The sequence below is a fragment of the Podarcis vaucheri genome (assembly GCF_965113315.1).
Source record: "Podarcis vaucheri genome assembly, chromosome: 3".
NCBI classification, from domain to species: Eukaryota; Metazoa; Chordata; class Lepidosauria; order Squamata; family Lacertidae; genus Podarcis; species Podarcis vaucheri.
Window position 1 is genome coordinate 78,407,140 of NC_138761.1, and position 18,434 is coordinate 78,425,573.

At 39.5% G+C, this 18,434-nt stretch overlaps 1 protein-coding gene across 4 annotated transcripts in view; it reads left to right on the plus strand.

Moving 5' to 3' along the window:
* The first annotated feature begins 419 nt into the window (after positions 1–419).
* Positions 420–18,434, plus strand: part of FBXL4 (F-box and leucine rich repeat protein 4) — a 28,367-nt gene continuing 10,352 nt past the window's right edge. Inside the window, exons 1-5 of one of the 4 annotated variants that reach the window (XM_082216646.1) lie at positions 420–550; positions 4,321–4,921; positions 6,703–7,060; positions 9,442–9,686; positions 14,458–14,671. In XM_082216646.1, the coding sequence (XP_082072772.1) occupies positions 4,431–4,921; positions 6,703–7,060; positions 9,442–9,686; positions 14,458–14,671 (1,308 nt within the window). In that variant the 5' untranslated portion in view covers positions 420–550; positions 4,321–4,430. Of the gene's footprint in view, positions 567–622; positions 642–3,312; positions 3,454–4,320; positions 4,922–6,702; positions 7,061–9,441; positions 9,687–14,457; positions 14,672–18,434 lie in introns of those variants that run through there. The other 3 variants (XM_082216647.1, XM_082216649.1, XM_082216648.1) reach the window with 3 other exon arrangements.

Here is an 18,434-nt window from a genome sequence, read left to right on the forward strand (position 1 = left end):
AAAAGAGCAGGATGCCTTCTGAGGCCTGGAGGCACGGAACCGAAGATCGCACAAAATGTGGATTTCAAAATAAATTGCAGTGGCAATGCAACATGAAGCGTAGCTGGGGAAATAGTTGAATGGCTGCTTAATGTAGTTATGAAATCCAATATTTGGATTGTGCAGGATTGGAGAGCAAGGGCAAACTATCCCGAAAGCAGCCCAGAAAAGGCGATAAAAGCCCAAGCGAAAAGCTTAAATCTCCTAGAAAAGGATGGGTGGGCATTGCCACGGCAAGACCAGTCACAAAACGTTGAAGAAACGCTGCTTGGGAGAGCGCTGCAAACGAAACCCAGCCGGCCTCTCGCTATCAGCAGACAAACTGAGCAGGGAGGAGGAGCGAGCGAGCGAGCGAAGCCCCGCCCCCCTGGAGCCCCTCCCGGCGTCATGGCGCGTCGCGTGAGCTGCGCCCGCCAGCTTCAAAGATGGCGGCGGTAGCTTCGGCGCCGGTCGCGAACGCGTCCCGCTGCCCAGAGCTGGCTCGGGCAGCGGAGCGAAGATTATCTGAACAGTAAGCATGAAAATGGGTGGGCGGCCTTTTTCTTTCTGGCCGAGGGCGATGCTGGAGCCAGCACCTGGCGGCCGCCCCCTGTTGCTCAGAGGTCTGCCCTGGTAGCTTGCATGGGGGTTTTGGAAGCCAGGGGCGAGGGCTTCGAGGCCACTAGTTGTCTTATCTCTGGCCGCATCAGAAGACTTGAGAAAAGGCCAACGGATGGCAGAGTCCCCCTCCCCCCCTTTCTTTTGCAAATAATGCAGTGTTTTTCCCTTGGCGGAATAAATCCCTTTTGCGTAGGAGCTCTTTTTAATTCCACAGCGGACAAGGTCTTGGCGAAGGAATAAGTTATTTGTGATTGTTAACACGTGTCTCCAAAACTACCTTGTGATTAGGTTTTCAATAAGGCCTACCCTTGAGTCCTCATGATTTAAAAATTGCGTGTAGTTTTTCCCTATTGGAGGTCATTCCTGCGTTTACTTTAAATGATGTGGCAGTGCTTTATTATTATTATTGAGCTGCAAGTGTGTGTGAGAGGGAGAGGTTAGGCTAGTAATAAAACCGGCTTCCGGGAAAGCAATAGAGTAGGAGTGGTGAGAAGCAGGTCGGGATCTACAGGCAGCGTTTAGGGGTGGTGATTTATAGTAGATCACCAAAGGTTACCTACTTGACATTTGGCAACAGCAGGAAGGTTTTCATTAGGCTTCTGTAGTGAAGAAAACATAAGGTAGCCAGGAGTGGACTTTGTGTTAAAAGGACTGTTCGCTTTATTCAATTCTGATACTGTAAATGAGCCCTTAGTTTCCAGATGTGCTCAAAAGACACTCTGTTCTTTAATTCTAATGGTGTGCCATTTGCACTTTACTGGTTGAATTTCTAGTAAACAACAACAACCAACAAACCCAAACTACTGTAGATCCAAGAAGCCTGAAAACCTGCCCCACCCTGCAGTAGCGTGAGTGAGATGGTTGTGCAAAGCCTTGAATTTGATGAGGTTTGGAATGAATGCAGGGGGTGAGAGGATACCAATGGAGAGAAGTGGAAAAGGCAGTGACAAAGTGGCGGGAGGAAGATAATTTCAGCAGTTATTTTGTATGGTGTGGAGAACAAAGACATGGTAAATGGTCTATGAAGAAGAGGTTGAAGTTGTGCAAATGACACATGTTAGGGACAATTCTACAGGACCTGAACATACAGGAATGTTTTGAATTGTTAAAATTGAGAAGAAACTAATGTCTCAGGACGGGGGGGGGGGGAAACAGATATAGTGAGGATTTAGTAGCCTTTAATTTAGATTGATAGGGGAATTTATAAGGGGAAACGGGAAGTTCAGGCTCTTCTTATTTGATCCTCGCAACAACCCCGTCAACCTGGTTCGGCTGAGAGACAGTGACTGTCCCAAAGTCAGCCACTGAGTTTTATAACTGAATTGGGGTTTTGAACTCGAGTATCACAGGTTACAGTCTGACACCTTAACCACTATACCATACCTTATTACAAGTAATCAAATAACATCCACTGGGTTGAATCTGAACTCTTGGGCGATGTCCAACTCACTTTCTCTATAGCATGTTCCGGAGGGGAAAACAAGGTGTAAAAAAGAGACATTTGTGGGAGTCATTTTGGAGGCTTTGACATTTCCTAGTAGAAGTGGCCCTCCAGCAGAGTGGGTTGCTGGCAAGTGTACTGCTTTGCATGATGTATGTTACGTAAAATAAATAAAGCATCTAGTTTGAAGCAGAAGATGATGGAGTAGACTGTTGGCACTGGTGAAATCTCTGCTCAGCTACTGAATGGAGTGCAAGCATCCCAGTTGCTGGATATCGGATGGGAGAGTTCTCTTGCACTCATGTCTGGATTGTGAAGTTTGCACCGGGGTTTTGCTTGGCTACTGTGAAAACAGAAAATACCCTGAACTACAGAGGTTTTGGGTGCTGTGGGCTCATATTATGTTCTTGAGCATGAACAGATAAATCTGTAGAACAGTGGAGTTTTACTCGTCATTCTGGAGCTGTCAAAACAAAAAAAGTTCTCTCTGAGAAGATAGATTAAATATCTTTTAAAAATTTATAGCGTTGAAATGAATTAAGCTATCTTTACCTTCTTGGCTTTGTTTTCCAGCAAAATAAATAGTTTGCCTTTGAAATGCAGGCAACACTTAGGTTTGTGTTGTACATGTTCGAGTAAATGTCTGTTACACAAATACTGCATCTATTTTAAGAAGTATTTCATCATCCCTGTTGCAGATTCAACAGGTTATAGGCACTTCTCTTTGCCACTGAAGATAAACAGCTAAGAGCAGAGACAAGAAGATTAATTTGGGGGTCATCTTGGCTCATAAGTCTGTACATAAGTATATTTGTCAAGGTTAATACAATTCTGGGATTACTAAGGCACTTTGAACAGATAACTTTTTGTTCTTTTTATTAAAATGTAGCTTCATTCCCTCCTTATGTTAATATAGTAATTATGTATTTGAAACTAATATGTATAAATTATCTTTTTTAAGTGCTTCAATTATATTAACATTGCTTTAAGTTAATATTTCTGGGCAATGGCAAAGCAATTTTTATTCATTTATCTTTTATACTTTTATTTTGGGGTACAAAATTTTAATTAAATTTATTGTATATTGAATTTATAAAGTGTTTTTTTAATTTTTTCTAGGTTTTGATTTACTAAGTGTGACTCTATTGGGTGTTTGAAATGTGTGACAACTTGATATATTTGTTCAGTATGGCCTCCATTCTGTGCATCTCATATTTATATACTTTGCCTGCTTTCAGATGCAAATTCTTCTTCCTCTCCTCCTTCTGCTTCTTCTAACAACCCACACTTCACCCTAAGGTCCCAAGGTGGACTACAATATGAAAACACAATATTGAAAAGAGCTTTTAAAAACTGACAATTACAAAATTAAGGTGAATCCTAAAAATATACACCTCGTGTGTCAAAACGTGGTGTGTGACATTGGGAATGCACTGCAAGATCTGGTTAGCACAGAAGATGCTTTCAAAATTAAAGTTACCCATGAAAGGAACTCTTGCAGAGCATGTTAACTAATGCCATCAGTAGGGTGTATTTGGTCAGCTCCATTCTTCTTACCTCAAAAGATGCTGATTTCTAATATAAGACATTTATATTAGCAAAGAGATTCATGTGGAACAATAGACTTGCTTGCTTTAATTCAATAATGTGTGGAGAATAGTTATTTCTAGAGTCAGACATAAATAAAAAGAGGATGGGGTTTCTGTACCTTTTAATAGTTACATAGAAGGGGGATTTCAGCAGATGTAGCTTGCCATGAAGCCTGTTAGCATTTACTGCAACAATTATAGCATCTCTAATTTTGGGGATTTTATTCATGCTTTTGGCAGATTTGATCAATGTAGCCTACTGTCATTTGGACCACAGTGATCTGCTACTCCATATGGTGAATGAGGTGTGAGATTGCAGGGCAGCATATCTATATAACCTGTCCATGTTCGGTGATGCTGCCTTTTCATGCAAAATGATGTTATTTTGAGTACAGCGTCAAAGGTTATGATTCTGAAATTAATTACTACTGCAAAAAATGAAGTGAAAACTAAGATTTGTCTGCAAGCTTTGTTTTTAAGGCAATATGAGACATTTTGTTAGACAATAATATTTTTATGAAACTTTTACTAACTTGTTTTTCTCAAATGTTGCAGTGGCAACTTAAGGCTAGCCAACTAAAACTAGTAAAATCAATTTTGTTTCTTGAATAGTTTTCATATTAACTGTGCTTTGTTTTTGTTTTGATTTAGGTGCCTGTTGGTTTTTCCAAACGTCCCACAAAGAAGCAATGCATGTCTCTTGAGGATCCCTGACCTTTAGCAACTTGATAATAGCTATCTGGATATCACCAGCATTTCCCATGTTAACAGTTCTGAGCATGTTTTACTACATTTGCCTTCGACGCCGAGCCAGGACAGCTACAAGGGGAGAACCTATGAACAATCGGAGAGCTATTGAATCAAATAGAGCCTTACCTATCAATGTCGAAGTGGTCCAATATGCCAAAGAAGTGTTGGATTTCAGTTCCCATTATGGTAGTGAAAACAGCATATCATACACCATGGGGAATTTGGCTGGAACTCCTAATGTGTACCCTAGCTTTGGTGACTTCACGCAGACTGCTGTATTTCGAACTTATGGAACATGGTGGGAAGTCTGTCCTAGCGCACGGTCACCTTTCACAAGGACACCACCCAATTTCCATAGTCACGACTATGTAGAGCTTGCTTTTGATGAACCAGTTTATCCCACAGCAATACATGTCCTGGAAACCTATCACCCTGGTGCTGTCGTTAGGATTTTGGCATGTTCTGCAAGTCCTCATTCCCAAACGCTGCCTGCCGAAGTAAGGTAATTCATCTTATTAATTTACTTTTCATTTCCTTGATATGAGATGTGACACACACACACACACACACACACACACACACACACAGTGGTACCTCGGCTTACAGATGCTTCAGGTTACAAACGCTTCAGGTTACAGACTCTGCTAACCCAGAAATAGTACCTCGGGTTAAGAACTTTGCTTCAGGATGAGAACAGAAATCATGCTCCAGTGGTGTGGCAGCAGCGGGAGGCACCATTAGCTAAAGTGGTGCTTCAGGTTAAGAACAGTTTCAGGTTAAGAACGGACCTCCAGAATGAATTAAGTTCTTAACCCGAGGTACCACTGTATATGCAAATTTATTAATGAAAGAGTGGGGGGAACACAACACAAAGAGAGTGGGGGAAGAAAAGAAAACAATCAGCTCATATTCACAATACAATAAACATCAGTACATCAATCTTAATTTACACACACAGTGCAACATATGCCCTCCAAATGTCCGAATGGGTATCCAGACAAAGTTGTTGTTTAGTCACCATTCTTTGAAGGGTTGTTTTTTTAAAGCAATATGTATGTAGACATGTTTCATACAGGGTCCAATGATGCTGAGACCCGCCAACAAGGTGTGGGGTTGGAGGCACAGAGGATGCAAACCCTTCCTTGGCTGGTCTTCAGCAGGTCCTGAAGATTATAAGAACTCTGTAGGAAGATTCACCTACTCCCTCTTCTTTATTTCCCCAGTGACTAACCAGTTGCCTCCATAAAGCCCACCATCAAGTCTTTAAGGCAATAAACTTTTCCAGCAAATGATATTCAGTGTGCCATACCATATCTGAACGTGGAGCTTCCATATAGCCATTATCCCAAATAGCTTTTGGGGCCAGGGTAGAATTAGGCAATGGCAGCCCTGTAATCTGTCTTAGGTGGCATCTCAATATATTCAGCATGTGACCTATAGTTGTTGTGCTGTAAAAACGTCTCTGCTGCTATAGCTGACAAGGAGCTGAACAGTAGCTTTTAAGAATGACAATATTGCATCACATGTTATTATTCATCATTATTTATTAAATTTGAACACCATCCTTCATCCATAGATCTCAAGGCAGAAGAACTTTGGAATTCAACATAATCTTCTCAACGTAATGGTGGGCATTTGTGTGTTACCATAGTGGACTACCAATGGTTTCTTCATTATAAAGCCAGTCCTTGGACAAAATAGCTCTTGAAATGGATTCAGAATTCCATCTTTTTGAGCTATTTCGACAACACCACAATATCTTTAAAGCTTTATTTCCAAAATATTGGATTGCATAAACTGGGCATGTACTAGTTGGCATCCCAAGGAGAACATTTCTTCCGCATCAAGGCTCAGAAAAATCTTCTGCCATAAAATGTGTGCTGTCTGTACAGCCACTGTCTGGAAAAATACTCACATAAACACATATGTTGGTTATCACTTCATCTGCAATTACCTGCATTTTTTTTAATAGCCCCTTTAATTGTTCACTTACTGAAATGCATGTTCATTGTGCATTCTCAGGTTTCCCTCCTAAACCTGTGTAAATTGTGCTATATTAAGAAGAAATCAACATCGGAGTCAGTGAATAATGTTAGTATATTATCTAACCTTTTTATTTTGTGAGATATTTATTAAGTTTTATGAGAGTTAAGTATTTTATATCAGCCCCCTTTTAGTGTTCTTCATGCTGTATTTTTTATCAACTTGAACTTAATTTCATTACCAATACTAATTTTTTTTTGTCTTAATAATGGTGTTACATGTATACTTTTATTTTTGTAGATGGGAAATCCTTTGGTCAGAGCCACCCACCAAGGTAAATTCACCTCAGGCACGTCGGTTTGCACCTAGTATCAAACGGATAAACTTTCCTACAAACCTAATTCGTCTAGAAGTGAATAGTTCTCTACTGGATTACTACACCGAGTTGGATGCAGTAGTACTACATGGTTTGAGAGAGAGGCCTGTGCTTTCTCTTAATACTTCATTGATTGATATGAATGATCTGGATGATGATGATGATGATGGTGAAGATGGAGAGCAAGACAGCTGCAGCGTGGACATCCTTAATAAGCAGTTTAGTGCGGCTGCCTTCAAGGAATGGACAACTAATGGATACTTTGATAAATTGCCTTATGAGGTAAAGGAGTGGGGATTCTTACTTTAAAGCAGAATTGCCATAACCAATTAGGATACAAGGGTTCAAGATAGGTTCATATCCATGATTAGTAACGGCTTCACTCACAGTCCTTTGGAATCTGCCCATGCTTTTTAAAAACAAAATCCCATTTTCTTGATGTGTTTTAAATAAACCACGAGTTCTTCTCAAAGTGGTATTAAACAAATCCAAATAATATTTCGTAAAAATACCAAAATCCAACGAAAAGCTAGCTGAAATTCTGTTTTTAATGGGACTCCCCCCCCCCCATGAAAATAGCTTTCTTCTTTTAATCTGTTACGGAAAATAACCTTTGCAAGCATAGTTTATCATTGCTGGTTATACTGTGCAAAATAATTTTTGAAATTATTCAAATACAATGTTTGTTGTATACAATGTTTGTTGTATAGTATTGATTATGGAGGAAACTGATTGATAGATATTCATACTAAACCAAATCAAGGGGATGTATATTTTCCCCTCTTGTAAAGAGAAAAGGTAGTCTCTCTAAATCAGGTGTCACTGAGGCTTACCTTGCCTGGGCCGGTTCACTCCAACAGAGATCTCTCCATGGCCGGATTGTGCGCAGACTCGTTTTTGGCGCCTGCACATGTGCAGATGTGATTTCTGGTTTAGCACAGCGGCGGGGGCTCGCCAACGAGCGACTCGGTTCGGGGGCAGCTTGTGGGCCAGTTAAATGACCCCCTTGGGCCGCTTGCTCTAAATCCTTCCATTTGTTAAGGCTATAACACCAGTCTCACTTTGGGAACTATTATTCCTCTTCAATTTCTTCCTTTTTTTAAACAAGTCTTAGAAATATTTCAAAATTCCCTCCACAGTTCTTTTCTTTTATGTAAACTGACTTTTTAACGAAAAGCTGTCAGAAACAAACAGCTGCCATTTTTCTTCAGTAATGCATAATAACCACAGTGGTTTGAAAGAGACTCTGCATGTTATAGGATTAGTTTTTAAAAGCGGATATTCAACAGCATTCTGGGAGTCGTTCTGAACACATCATGTCTCCTCACTTATTCATTATAGTATCAAATTGTGCTTTATGCTAGGGCGCGCACGCGCGCGCACACACACACACACAGCAAATTTCTGACAAGACACCAGACTCTAAAGTAGTAATGATTAATGGCTATTAGCCTGTAGGCTTGGAAGCTGTTATCTTTGTTTAATCAAAAGCAAAAAAAGTACTTCAGTTACATCTTAATGTCATAATCTTACTGACATTTCATTATACCCTTTTCATTTCAGGTATCATGAAGTGTAATTTTAGTCTAAAGTGGGATTAACTTTTCTGGTGTTGATACTGACATGTTAAAAGATTTTTTTATCTCTAATGCAGAGTTAGTGATGTGTAGATTATCAGATACATTAAAAATGAAATTAGTTAAGGGGACATTATTGAGTTTTTCATATCCTTATTAACCATGTTATAGTAGAGAAATATGAGAAGCATAATTTTGTTCTCTTTAAAAGAACACTATTTTCCTTTTAAACCTTCCTTTACAATTTTCACTGCAATGGCAAGGAATGTCGTCAATTTAACAGTCTGAAAATTCACTTTGTACTTCTTTGACTAGCTGATGTGTGGGCTCACAAATAACAGCATACAAAGCATTTCAGCCTCATCCTATTTTTGTAACAAACAAAAAATACTAACAGTGCAATTTACATGAACCACAATAACACATAGTATGGAAGAAAACTTGCCTTTTGCACAGGACTGACTTGATTCCTACTCCATCACCAGCACAGCTATTGGTATTGTGGTGTCATTGTAAAATAAGTCAGTCTGAAATTCTGAAAATCCTAAGATCTCAGGGCATTTTTGGTGGACACAATCAAGCCCCATTAAGTTCGATGGAAGGGAGTTAACAATGTGCTTCACTCTCTGATAGAAATTAATGGAACTTAAAAAGAACATAATCATGCCAAATAATGAAATAGCTGATTTTGTATGTTTGTGTTGGGCAAGCTGTGTGTGTGTGTGTGTGTGTGTGTGAGAGAGAGAGAGAGAGAGAGAGAGAGACTCAACTGATGTTGTTTTTTAATCTTGAAAGCAGAAATACCTTCTGTTATGTTAATGCATGGTTTTAAAAATCCGTAAAGAGAGAAAAGCAGGTGTTTTTTTTAAAATGAAGTTTAATTATGTAAAGTATTTTAAAAAGCAAGGTAGAGAGGAACAAAAGAAGCACTAAATAGAAAAATGACTAGGAACAGAAAATGTTTTTCTCCTTAAGTGTATTCAGTTTTTAAAAATCAGTGAACTAATGGGATATATTATCAAATGCAGTGGAAATTGTAATTTTAAGGACAGTGGTGTGATGTTCTTTTCTGTGTTTTCAATTCAGCTTATCCAGTTGATTTTGAGTCACCTTGCAGTCCCAGATCTGTGTAGACTATCGCAGACATGTAAGCTACTTTATCAGCACTGCTGTGATCCTCTGCAGTACATTCACCTCAGTTTGCAACCTTATTGGGCAAGAATAAACGACACAGCTCTAGAATACCTACAGTCTCGCTGTATCCTTGTCCAGTGGCTGAATTTATCTTGGACTGGAAACAGAGGAACCATTTCTCTATCTGCTTTTAGCAGGTCAGTGCTCTGAATCATGATGTACTAAATATTTGAGAATCATCCCCATACCCCTGCTTCCCACCCCTTTCAGGTAGGACAGAAACGTTCTCTTGTTTCTTTTTCACATTGCCCTAATCCAGCAACAGTAATTCAAACTCAGGTATGGGTTTCCACACATGGATTTGCAGCGGCAGAAGGGAATGGAATTTGACACATAACTACATTTCTAACAACTGGCATTTGTGTGTGTCAGAGGCAGTGTTGCTCTCTTCTTGGAGTGAAGGTTGAGGGTAAGTTCAGCCTAATTCTCTGCAGTCTTGCCATTGTATCCCATACCATTTCCCTTCCACCTGCCAAACAGTTGGCCACTAAAGCCGTATTTGACAATGGTAGAGATGTAAGTGGGCCCATAACTAAAGCAGCGAGGCCTGTGACTTGCCACTGCTGTGTTTATGGATCCCTATATCATGGCAATAATGACCTATCTGAGAGAAATGAGGAATGTTTATTGGGTTACAGAAGGTAGGCTTCACTGAAGAATTGGGAACATAATGTCATTTCTGAAAGGTTAGCAGTAACAGAGAAGCTAGCGAGAAGAGTTCCAGGATGTTGCAGTTCCACATATTAGTGCCAGGGTTTGGGTGGGTTTTAATCTTGCTCAGCCTTTTGATTTTGTGATATGCAAACTAGCCAGGACAGCAGAACTTGAGTTCCCAACCTTTAACCCAGTCAAGCGAAATACTGGCTTGCGTATTAGTTTTGATTCATATACTTTATTACTCGCTTTATTTACAGATATTCAACATCATTTATACAACGTCCTCATGGTCAGTTCAATAATAGTAGTAACCTCGCGCCCGTGGAGATTCTCTACTAGATTGGGAAGTCAGGTTAAGGAATTATGATGACCCGAGATGCTTATAGACAGAGCAGAAAAATATTATTTGATGCTTAGTGGAGAATGGAAATTCTGGAACTCATGAAAGACTGGGCTACAATTGTTTGTATGGTACTGATTTAAAAGTGTGGTTTGCTATTTTTAACCAATTTTTTTAATATTAGCAAATTTTATGTCAGACATATTTTTTTAAAAAAGTAATTGTCCATCGAGAAGTTATTGGGCTGGATGTAGACCTACCTTTTGCAAATGAAAGACACGTGGAAGGACTCAGTGGGAGAAGGGAGCAGAAGCAATTCCCTCTCCCTTTCCCCTGAAGTTCCCCACATCACCTCCCATATGGTTTCTGAAGGTCCCTCAGCCTGCTGGTCCAGGTTTTCAAGGGCTAAATAATAATAATAATAATAATAATAATAATAATAATAATAATAATATTATAATTTATTATTTATACCCCGCCCATCTGGCTAGGCTTCCCCAGCCACTCTGGGCGGCTTCAAAAAATATATATTAAAATACTGTAATACATCAAACATTAAAAGCTTCCCTAAACAGGGCTGCCTTCAGATGTCTTCTAAAAGTCTGGTAGTTGTTGTTCTCTTTGACATCTGGTGGGAGGGAGTTCCACAGGGAGGGCGCCACTACCGAGAAGGCCCTCTGCCTGGTTTCTCGCAGTGAGGGAACCGCCAGAAGGCCCTTGGTGCTGGACCTCAGTGTCCGGGTAGAATGATAGGGGTGGAGACACTCCTTCAGATATACTGGACGGAGGCCGTTTAGGGCTTTAAAGGTCAGCACCAACACTTAGAATTGTGCTCGGAAACGTACTGGGAGCCAATGTAGGTCTTTCAAGACTGGTGTTATATGGTCTCGGCAGCCGCTCCCAATCACCAGTCTGGCTACCGCGTTCTGGATTAGTTGTAGTTTCCGGCTCACCTTCAAAGGTAGCCCGACGTAGAGCGCATTGCAGTAGTCCAAGCAGGAGATAACCAGAGCATGCACCACTCTGGCGAGGCAGTCCGCAGGCAGATAGGGTCTCAGCCTGTGTACCAGATGGAGCTGGTAAACAGCTGCCCTGGACACGGATTTGACCTGTGCCTCCATGGACAGCTGTGAGTCCAAAATGACTCCCAGGCTGCGCACCTGGTCCTTCAGGGTCCTATATGGGCAGAGCTCCTCTTGTGGTTAGCCTAGATCCAGCCCATTGCTTGAACACTGTTAGGCTGCAATCCTCAGCCCATCCTATTACAGTATATTGATGCTTGTGGACCCATGAGTAAGTTGTCTAGGATTTTAGTTTTTAGGTAGAAAAAATCCAAGAGGTAGATTTGCCTAGTATCTCTATCCTTTGGGGGCCAAACTTTAGATTATGTTTATAGTCCTTTAAAGTTATAGGTAGCTAGCTATTTGTTTATATTTCTGAAAATGTTGAGTATTGGTAGAATATGTATTAACTCCAAGGAAATAGAACAAATTAGAATAGTGATCTAAGAAATCTGACAAGCAAAGGATATATTACCATGAGAGGACAGAATGCTTCAGGCATGTGAACATCCTGAGGCAAAGCTGAAGGTAATTTAACTTATTGATAATGTCCATCTCCTTAGGGCTATATAAGAATGTCATCATGTTTTACTTTTGAGAATTACTAAGTTTGCTAAACTTCTGTGCTTGAGCTAAAAAGGGAGTTTGGGAAATACTGATTGGGACAATAAATCAAATTTAGTAATATATATTTGAATAATTTTATATTGCTCTGTCAGTGAAAGAATGGCATGTGAATTGAGAGAATGGTGCGCATAATCATATTACATACGGATAATTCTGATTTGGCATCAGAAGAGCAGCAGAGTTTTTAACCCTGCTTGCTAATGTCAGTTGTAGCAGGATAAAGTTTGTGCTGCTGCAAAATATTTGAGTCTTTTGGGAGCAAGAAATTATATTTTAAAGAAATTATACTTCAAAAGTTGAGATTTCAATCGCTTTATTGCATGGAACATTGTAAATCGTGAAGACAATGAAACAAATTTATTTACATTTATTCTGTGTTGGGGTTTTTTGGGGGGAGTGAAAATTAAAGGAATGCTTATGTAAGAATTTGTCTAGGATGTTCACATTACTTGAATAAAGTTGGCTTGGTGTCTTATGGTCTTAAATTTCACAGTACAATAATGTTACAAAAATTAGCCTCTACAGTATGCTTCTTATGTACGTAAAATGTGTATGAAATAATGTGATGCCAAAATTCTAAGGCTTGATGTGTTTCAAAATTTCAATTGCATGGTATAATTGATACTAATAATATTTAATGAAACAAAATCTATGGTAGCACTTCTAGAGGATTCTTCTTCTGATCAATGGAAAACTGCATTAGAATAAGTTCAGTAATAAATACAGATCCTAAGAAAGTTTGCTTTTACTCTATTGGACTTTGTGAATGTGATCTGGTCTGCAAATAAGCTTAGATGTGCCTTGTGCCTGTACTCACTTATCCCGACACTGTCCCTTCCTTACTGTCTTCTTGGTGTGTCACATTTAATCTAGAGACAGTAGTTTCTGCCATCATCATTCTCTTGTTTCCCGGGTTGTGTACACACCATATTTTAAGGCACATTTTCCTCCAAAACACCCTGGGAACTGTAGCTTACCTCTCACAGAACTACAATTCCCAAAATACATTTTTAAAAACTACGGTTCCCAGGATTCTTGAGGGGAATGCTTTAAATGTATGGTGTGCATGCTGTTCGGGTCTCCCTGACACTACTGTCCCTCGCAGCGGCAAGCATATCAGTGCATTTAGGCTTAGGGCACATGCTATGCTGTGAGGATATATGGGAAACCTTTGGAACACAAATAACTGCTTCACAAGTTACAAAATGCTTTCAGAAGAGACATTTCGGTGTAGAAATTAACTTAAATCCCAAGCATGAACCCAGTGACCTGTAATGTGTCATGATTACATGTCTGTGTGGTTATTTGCATATACAGTCGTCAAACCCCGGCTGTCGAACGTAATGCGTTCAGGAAGACCGTTCGACTTCCAAAACGTTCGACAACCGAGGCGCGGCTTCTGATTGGTTGCAAGAGTTTCTTGTACTCACGCGGAAGCCACGTCGGACGTTCGGGTTCCAAAAGACGTTCGAAAACCGGAGTATTTACTTCTGGGTTTTCAGCATTCAGGAGCCGAAACATTTGAAAACGGAGCCATTCGAGAACCGAGGCTTGACTGTACGTACATCAGAAGCTACAGTTGAATTCCCACAGTATGCACACATTGCAGCATTTCTGAGAACCAATTTTGTAATTTACAAAATGGGCTCTAGCTTTCTGGTTTAGGTGTATCATGATGCTTCCATGGTAGAATTTTCCTTCTTGTAGCTGTGAGGAAACTTCTCTTGGCTGGTTAAAGTGCTTTCTCTTGGTCCCTGGTGTTGATTATGCTCCCCCCTCAGTTCTGTGTTTAAGCTGTTGCTTTACAGTGGTACCTTGGGTTAAGTACTTAATTTGTTCCGGAGGTCCGTACTTAACCTGAAACTGTTCTTAACCTGAAGCACCACTTTAGCTAATGGGGCCTCCCGCTGTCACTGCGCCGCTGGAGCACCATTTCTGTTCTCATCCTGAAGCAAAGTTCTTAACCCAAGGTACTATTTCTGGGTTAGCGGAGTCTGTAACCTGAAGCATATGTAACCTGAAGCGTATGTAACCTGAGGTACCACTGTACCAATAAGGCTTCTTATTAGGCATGCATAGCATTGTTCTTGAGCTTCTAAGACATGGCAAGAGAAATAACTGGGTTTTATCCAGGTGGTCCCCCCCCCCCCAATTTAAACTACTGTAAGAAAAGACACTTCTTTTCTTGTTGAATTAACCCACGTGACAATGTGCTTTTTACAGATTCTTGAAGGTTTGTGGTTCAGAACTAGTGCGCCTGGAGTTGTCTTGTAGTCATTTCCTCAATGAGGCTTGCTTGGAGGTCATTGCTGAGACGTGTCTGAATCTTCAAGAATTAAATCTCTCCTCCTGTGATAAGCTACCACCTCAGGCTTTCAGTCACATTGCCAAATTGTGCAACCTTACACGTCTAATTCTCTACCGAACGAAAGTAGAGGTAAAGTTTTTCTTCTTTTATCAGTGATGATAAGACTTAAGCCTCAGAAACAGACTAGAGTGTAACTTCTGTGAAGTACTCATGTTTGAAATATTCAGGAAAAATATATATCTTAGGGCAGTATCCAGCAATCCAGTATCACACATAGGATTTCCCCTCCTCCCTCCCAGATCTGTCCCAAGGATCCCTCAATGCTCCAGAGCAGATTTTGAGGGAACACAAAGCGAAATTTGTTCTATCAACAGTGTCAGTTCTGTTGGTTGACAGCCATCACTGGATTTCGAACTTAAGACTGTAGCTAATAAATACAGCTTGGATCTGCTAGTATAGATATATTCCTAGTTTACTGCATTTCTCTGCTCCCTAATCCCTCAGGATTTTTAATGTGTCTGGTGGGAATTCAATACCATCCATTCTATCATGTGTAACTTAACTTGCTCTCTCCTGGAATGCTGATTGCTACTATGATGTCCTGAGAGTTATCTAAGCGAAAGTTGGGGGGGGGGGAATGCCATAAGTTTCCTCCATCCTGAGTCAGTGACTGCCAAAGCATCAGTCACAATAATTTTGTTCAAAGTTTCAACTTCAGCAATAGCACATCTTTCTGTTACTAACCAAAGGTTAGTAAAATAATTTTTTCCTGATCTGTTTTGGGAGTTACTTACACACAGATGTAATGACAGCTTGCGTTCTGCAAGCGTAAATACCTTCCTTGCTGCCAATGGAAAATACACCTGTTGTAGTCTATGGGTTATTAAAGTATGTGCAGACAGAAGATTCACACGTACACATGTTTCATTTTCAGGCTCAAATTATTGGCTGCAATTGCAGCCAGTTTTATTGCAAACCTACGTCACCCCATGTTTATTCAATGCACATGGCTAGTTATCTCTGTGTTGGGCCAATAGTGGAACAATTTTACCATTTGAAAATGCCTTTTAGAAGAGACCTAGCCTTCTGCTTAAACAATCCAGTGGTAGTTTCCCTTCATGAAATGCAACCAACTGTGTACAAAACCAAGATGTAATAAATTTTCTAATTATAAATAATTACAACTTAAATATTCTTACTTTTTGAAAGCACTTATTACAAGTTATAATTTTGCTTCAGTCATCTAATCTTTAAGTTATACTAAATTAAGACTGCAGTTATACTCAAAAGAGTTTTGTGCTGGTGGTCTTAGTATTTGCTGACTCTTTAATCCTTTATTCATTGAATATGCATTCACAGCATACTTCCAGAATTTGTTGGCATTGATGCATTTGAGGTGCACAATGGACAATAAAAGTACTTTGTTCATAGTAACTTGACAATACACATCATTATTTTGGCTTGTATATGTATGTTATCTTGATTTGATTCTTATCTTGATTTTCTGTTTCCACTTCTGTGTTGGAGCCAACATGATATCTTGATGAACCTATCAAATCTATGATTCTAGTGCTTTTACATTCAAAAGCATCAGGATGTCATGTTTTTAAAAATAAAGTATCAATTCATATGTTGTGTAACTAACTACCCGACCATTTCAAACTTTTTTATGCTGTTGTTGCATTTGAATGTACATAATAGGAATTATAATTTAGAACTTGTTGCAAACCTGTTTGTATAATTATATATTTTGTACAACATGGTAACATCTTAGAACTGGCATTGAACAGTGTTTAATGGGGAATAGATTTGCAATCTATTTGCAATCTAGTATCTTAAGGAATCTGGAATCTGGGTACATACTCATCTTCTCCCTGCCACCTTTAAAGTCCTTCTTGCTGCACCCAAAAAAAGTGGTACAGTGGTACCTCAGGTTAAGTACTTAATTCGTTCCGGAGGTCCGTACTTAACCTGAAACTGTTCTTAATCTGAAGCACCACTTTAGCTAATGGGGCCTCCTGCTGCCACCACGCTGCCGGAGCACGATTTCTGTTCTCATCCTGAAGCAAAGTTCTTAACCTGAAGCACTATTTCTGGGTTAGCGGAGTCTGTAACCTGAAGCGTATGTAACCCGAGGTACCACTGTATATCCCCCGTAGTATAAAAGTTGCCTGAAGCAACAAAATACTTCTTTCAGTTTTCCGAACATACATGTAATTTCCCCCCCCCCAAAGCACAGTACATTTTGTCCTAATTTGCACCAAAAAACTCACTTCTAAATATGTCTTAAAGTGGCCCTGTTTAAATAGAATCATACAACTTGTTTATTTTCATTTCAATTGCATGTCCAGGCATTGTGCTCCCCAGTCCCCAACCCGCAGACAAATAAAGGACCACATAGACTGGTTTGGATCGAAACAGGCCACAACTGTATTTAACGCAGATGAAAGAGGTTTGGCACGTAGGTCACTCCAGGCAGGGGCTTCCTAAGAATTATATCAAATAGGGTGACGCCTGCGGGGACCGCCATCTGGGGGGAATTCCCTTGGCCACGCCAGGGCAAGTGGACATGGCCACTCTCCCTGGATCACTTGAACAGGATATGCTTGGAGGGGCAGGCAGAGACTACGACCTCCCCTCCATCCAAGACAAAGGATTGTCCCAATGCCCAATGCAGTTGTGACAGTTGCTATGAGGTAGGCAAAACCAAGAATGGAAAAATACTGTAAAACACCTGCAAGCAATAAGCAAACATCCTGAAGTGCAAAAAGCTATATTTATGATAATCCCAGTATATCACCACTAGAACGGGGGGCGGGGCAGGAGGGTGGCATGAGTGTTTTCAAACAATACGCACAATACAAGTAAAAATGTGAAAGTCACAACATATCACTCCATTTGAAAATTCAAATAAAATTATTACAGGAGCCAGGTTTGAGGAGGAACATGGGAATTTTTTTTTTTGGTTGGCTAAGGGGGGCGTGTGTTACGAAAGCTTGATAAATACTTCAGTAGAATAAGGCATGTCCAACTATATTTGATTAGTCTGGCTTTCATTTTCTTTCACCATTAAATAAATGGAGTTGTGCAGCATTGTGAAAGCTGCACTTTGCCCTTTCCATTCTTTTCTCCATCTCCCCTTATGTTGTAGAAATATTCCTTTGAAGACTAAACCTATTGAGTCATCATGTCTGTATATTAAAGTAAGCCTGATTAGAACTCATTTCTGCCTTTAATAATTGATAATAATCAATTGTCCATAAAGACTACAGTACTAATTTGGAAAACCGTTATAAGGATATGCAATGAAATTCAACTAAGGGGAAATGAGGAAGTCATTCTACAAAGTAAATAACTGTTATTTTCAATAAGGATATGATTTATGTTTGTTATGTTTTGTTTGTTTTGTGTTTTTCTTTGTCGTTGATATTGTAAAAACTAATAAAATTTTTGCAAAAAAAAAAGACTACAGTACTAAAGAGGTTATCAAACATATGTTTAAATACTGAAAATCAGTATTTGCTTACAGAAATATTAAAAGTTATTTAGCAGTTTACTAACATTAAATGTATCAACCACTGTGGTGGTTACATTTTAATAGTAACTAACTTTTGCACAATATTGCCAATTGTTACATTAATCTGACATTGCAGGCAGATAATTAGTGATTGGATAAGACTTACTCACTATTCATCAATGCGTTACTGTGATATGTATTTATGCATTTTTTCCCCTTAAGTAAGAATCCTGAAAAAGTCTTTTTCAAGCCTCAAAGAAATACACCAAACTTATTACGTTACATTAAAATATAACATTTTTAATGTTTTTACTCTAGTAGAAGTAAATCATTCAGAATTTTTATTTAATTATGTTGGTCCCCAGTTTATTTTCC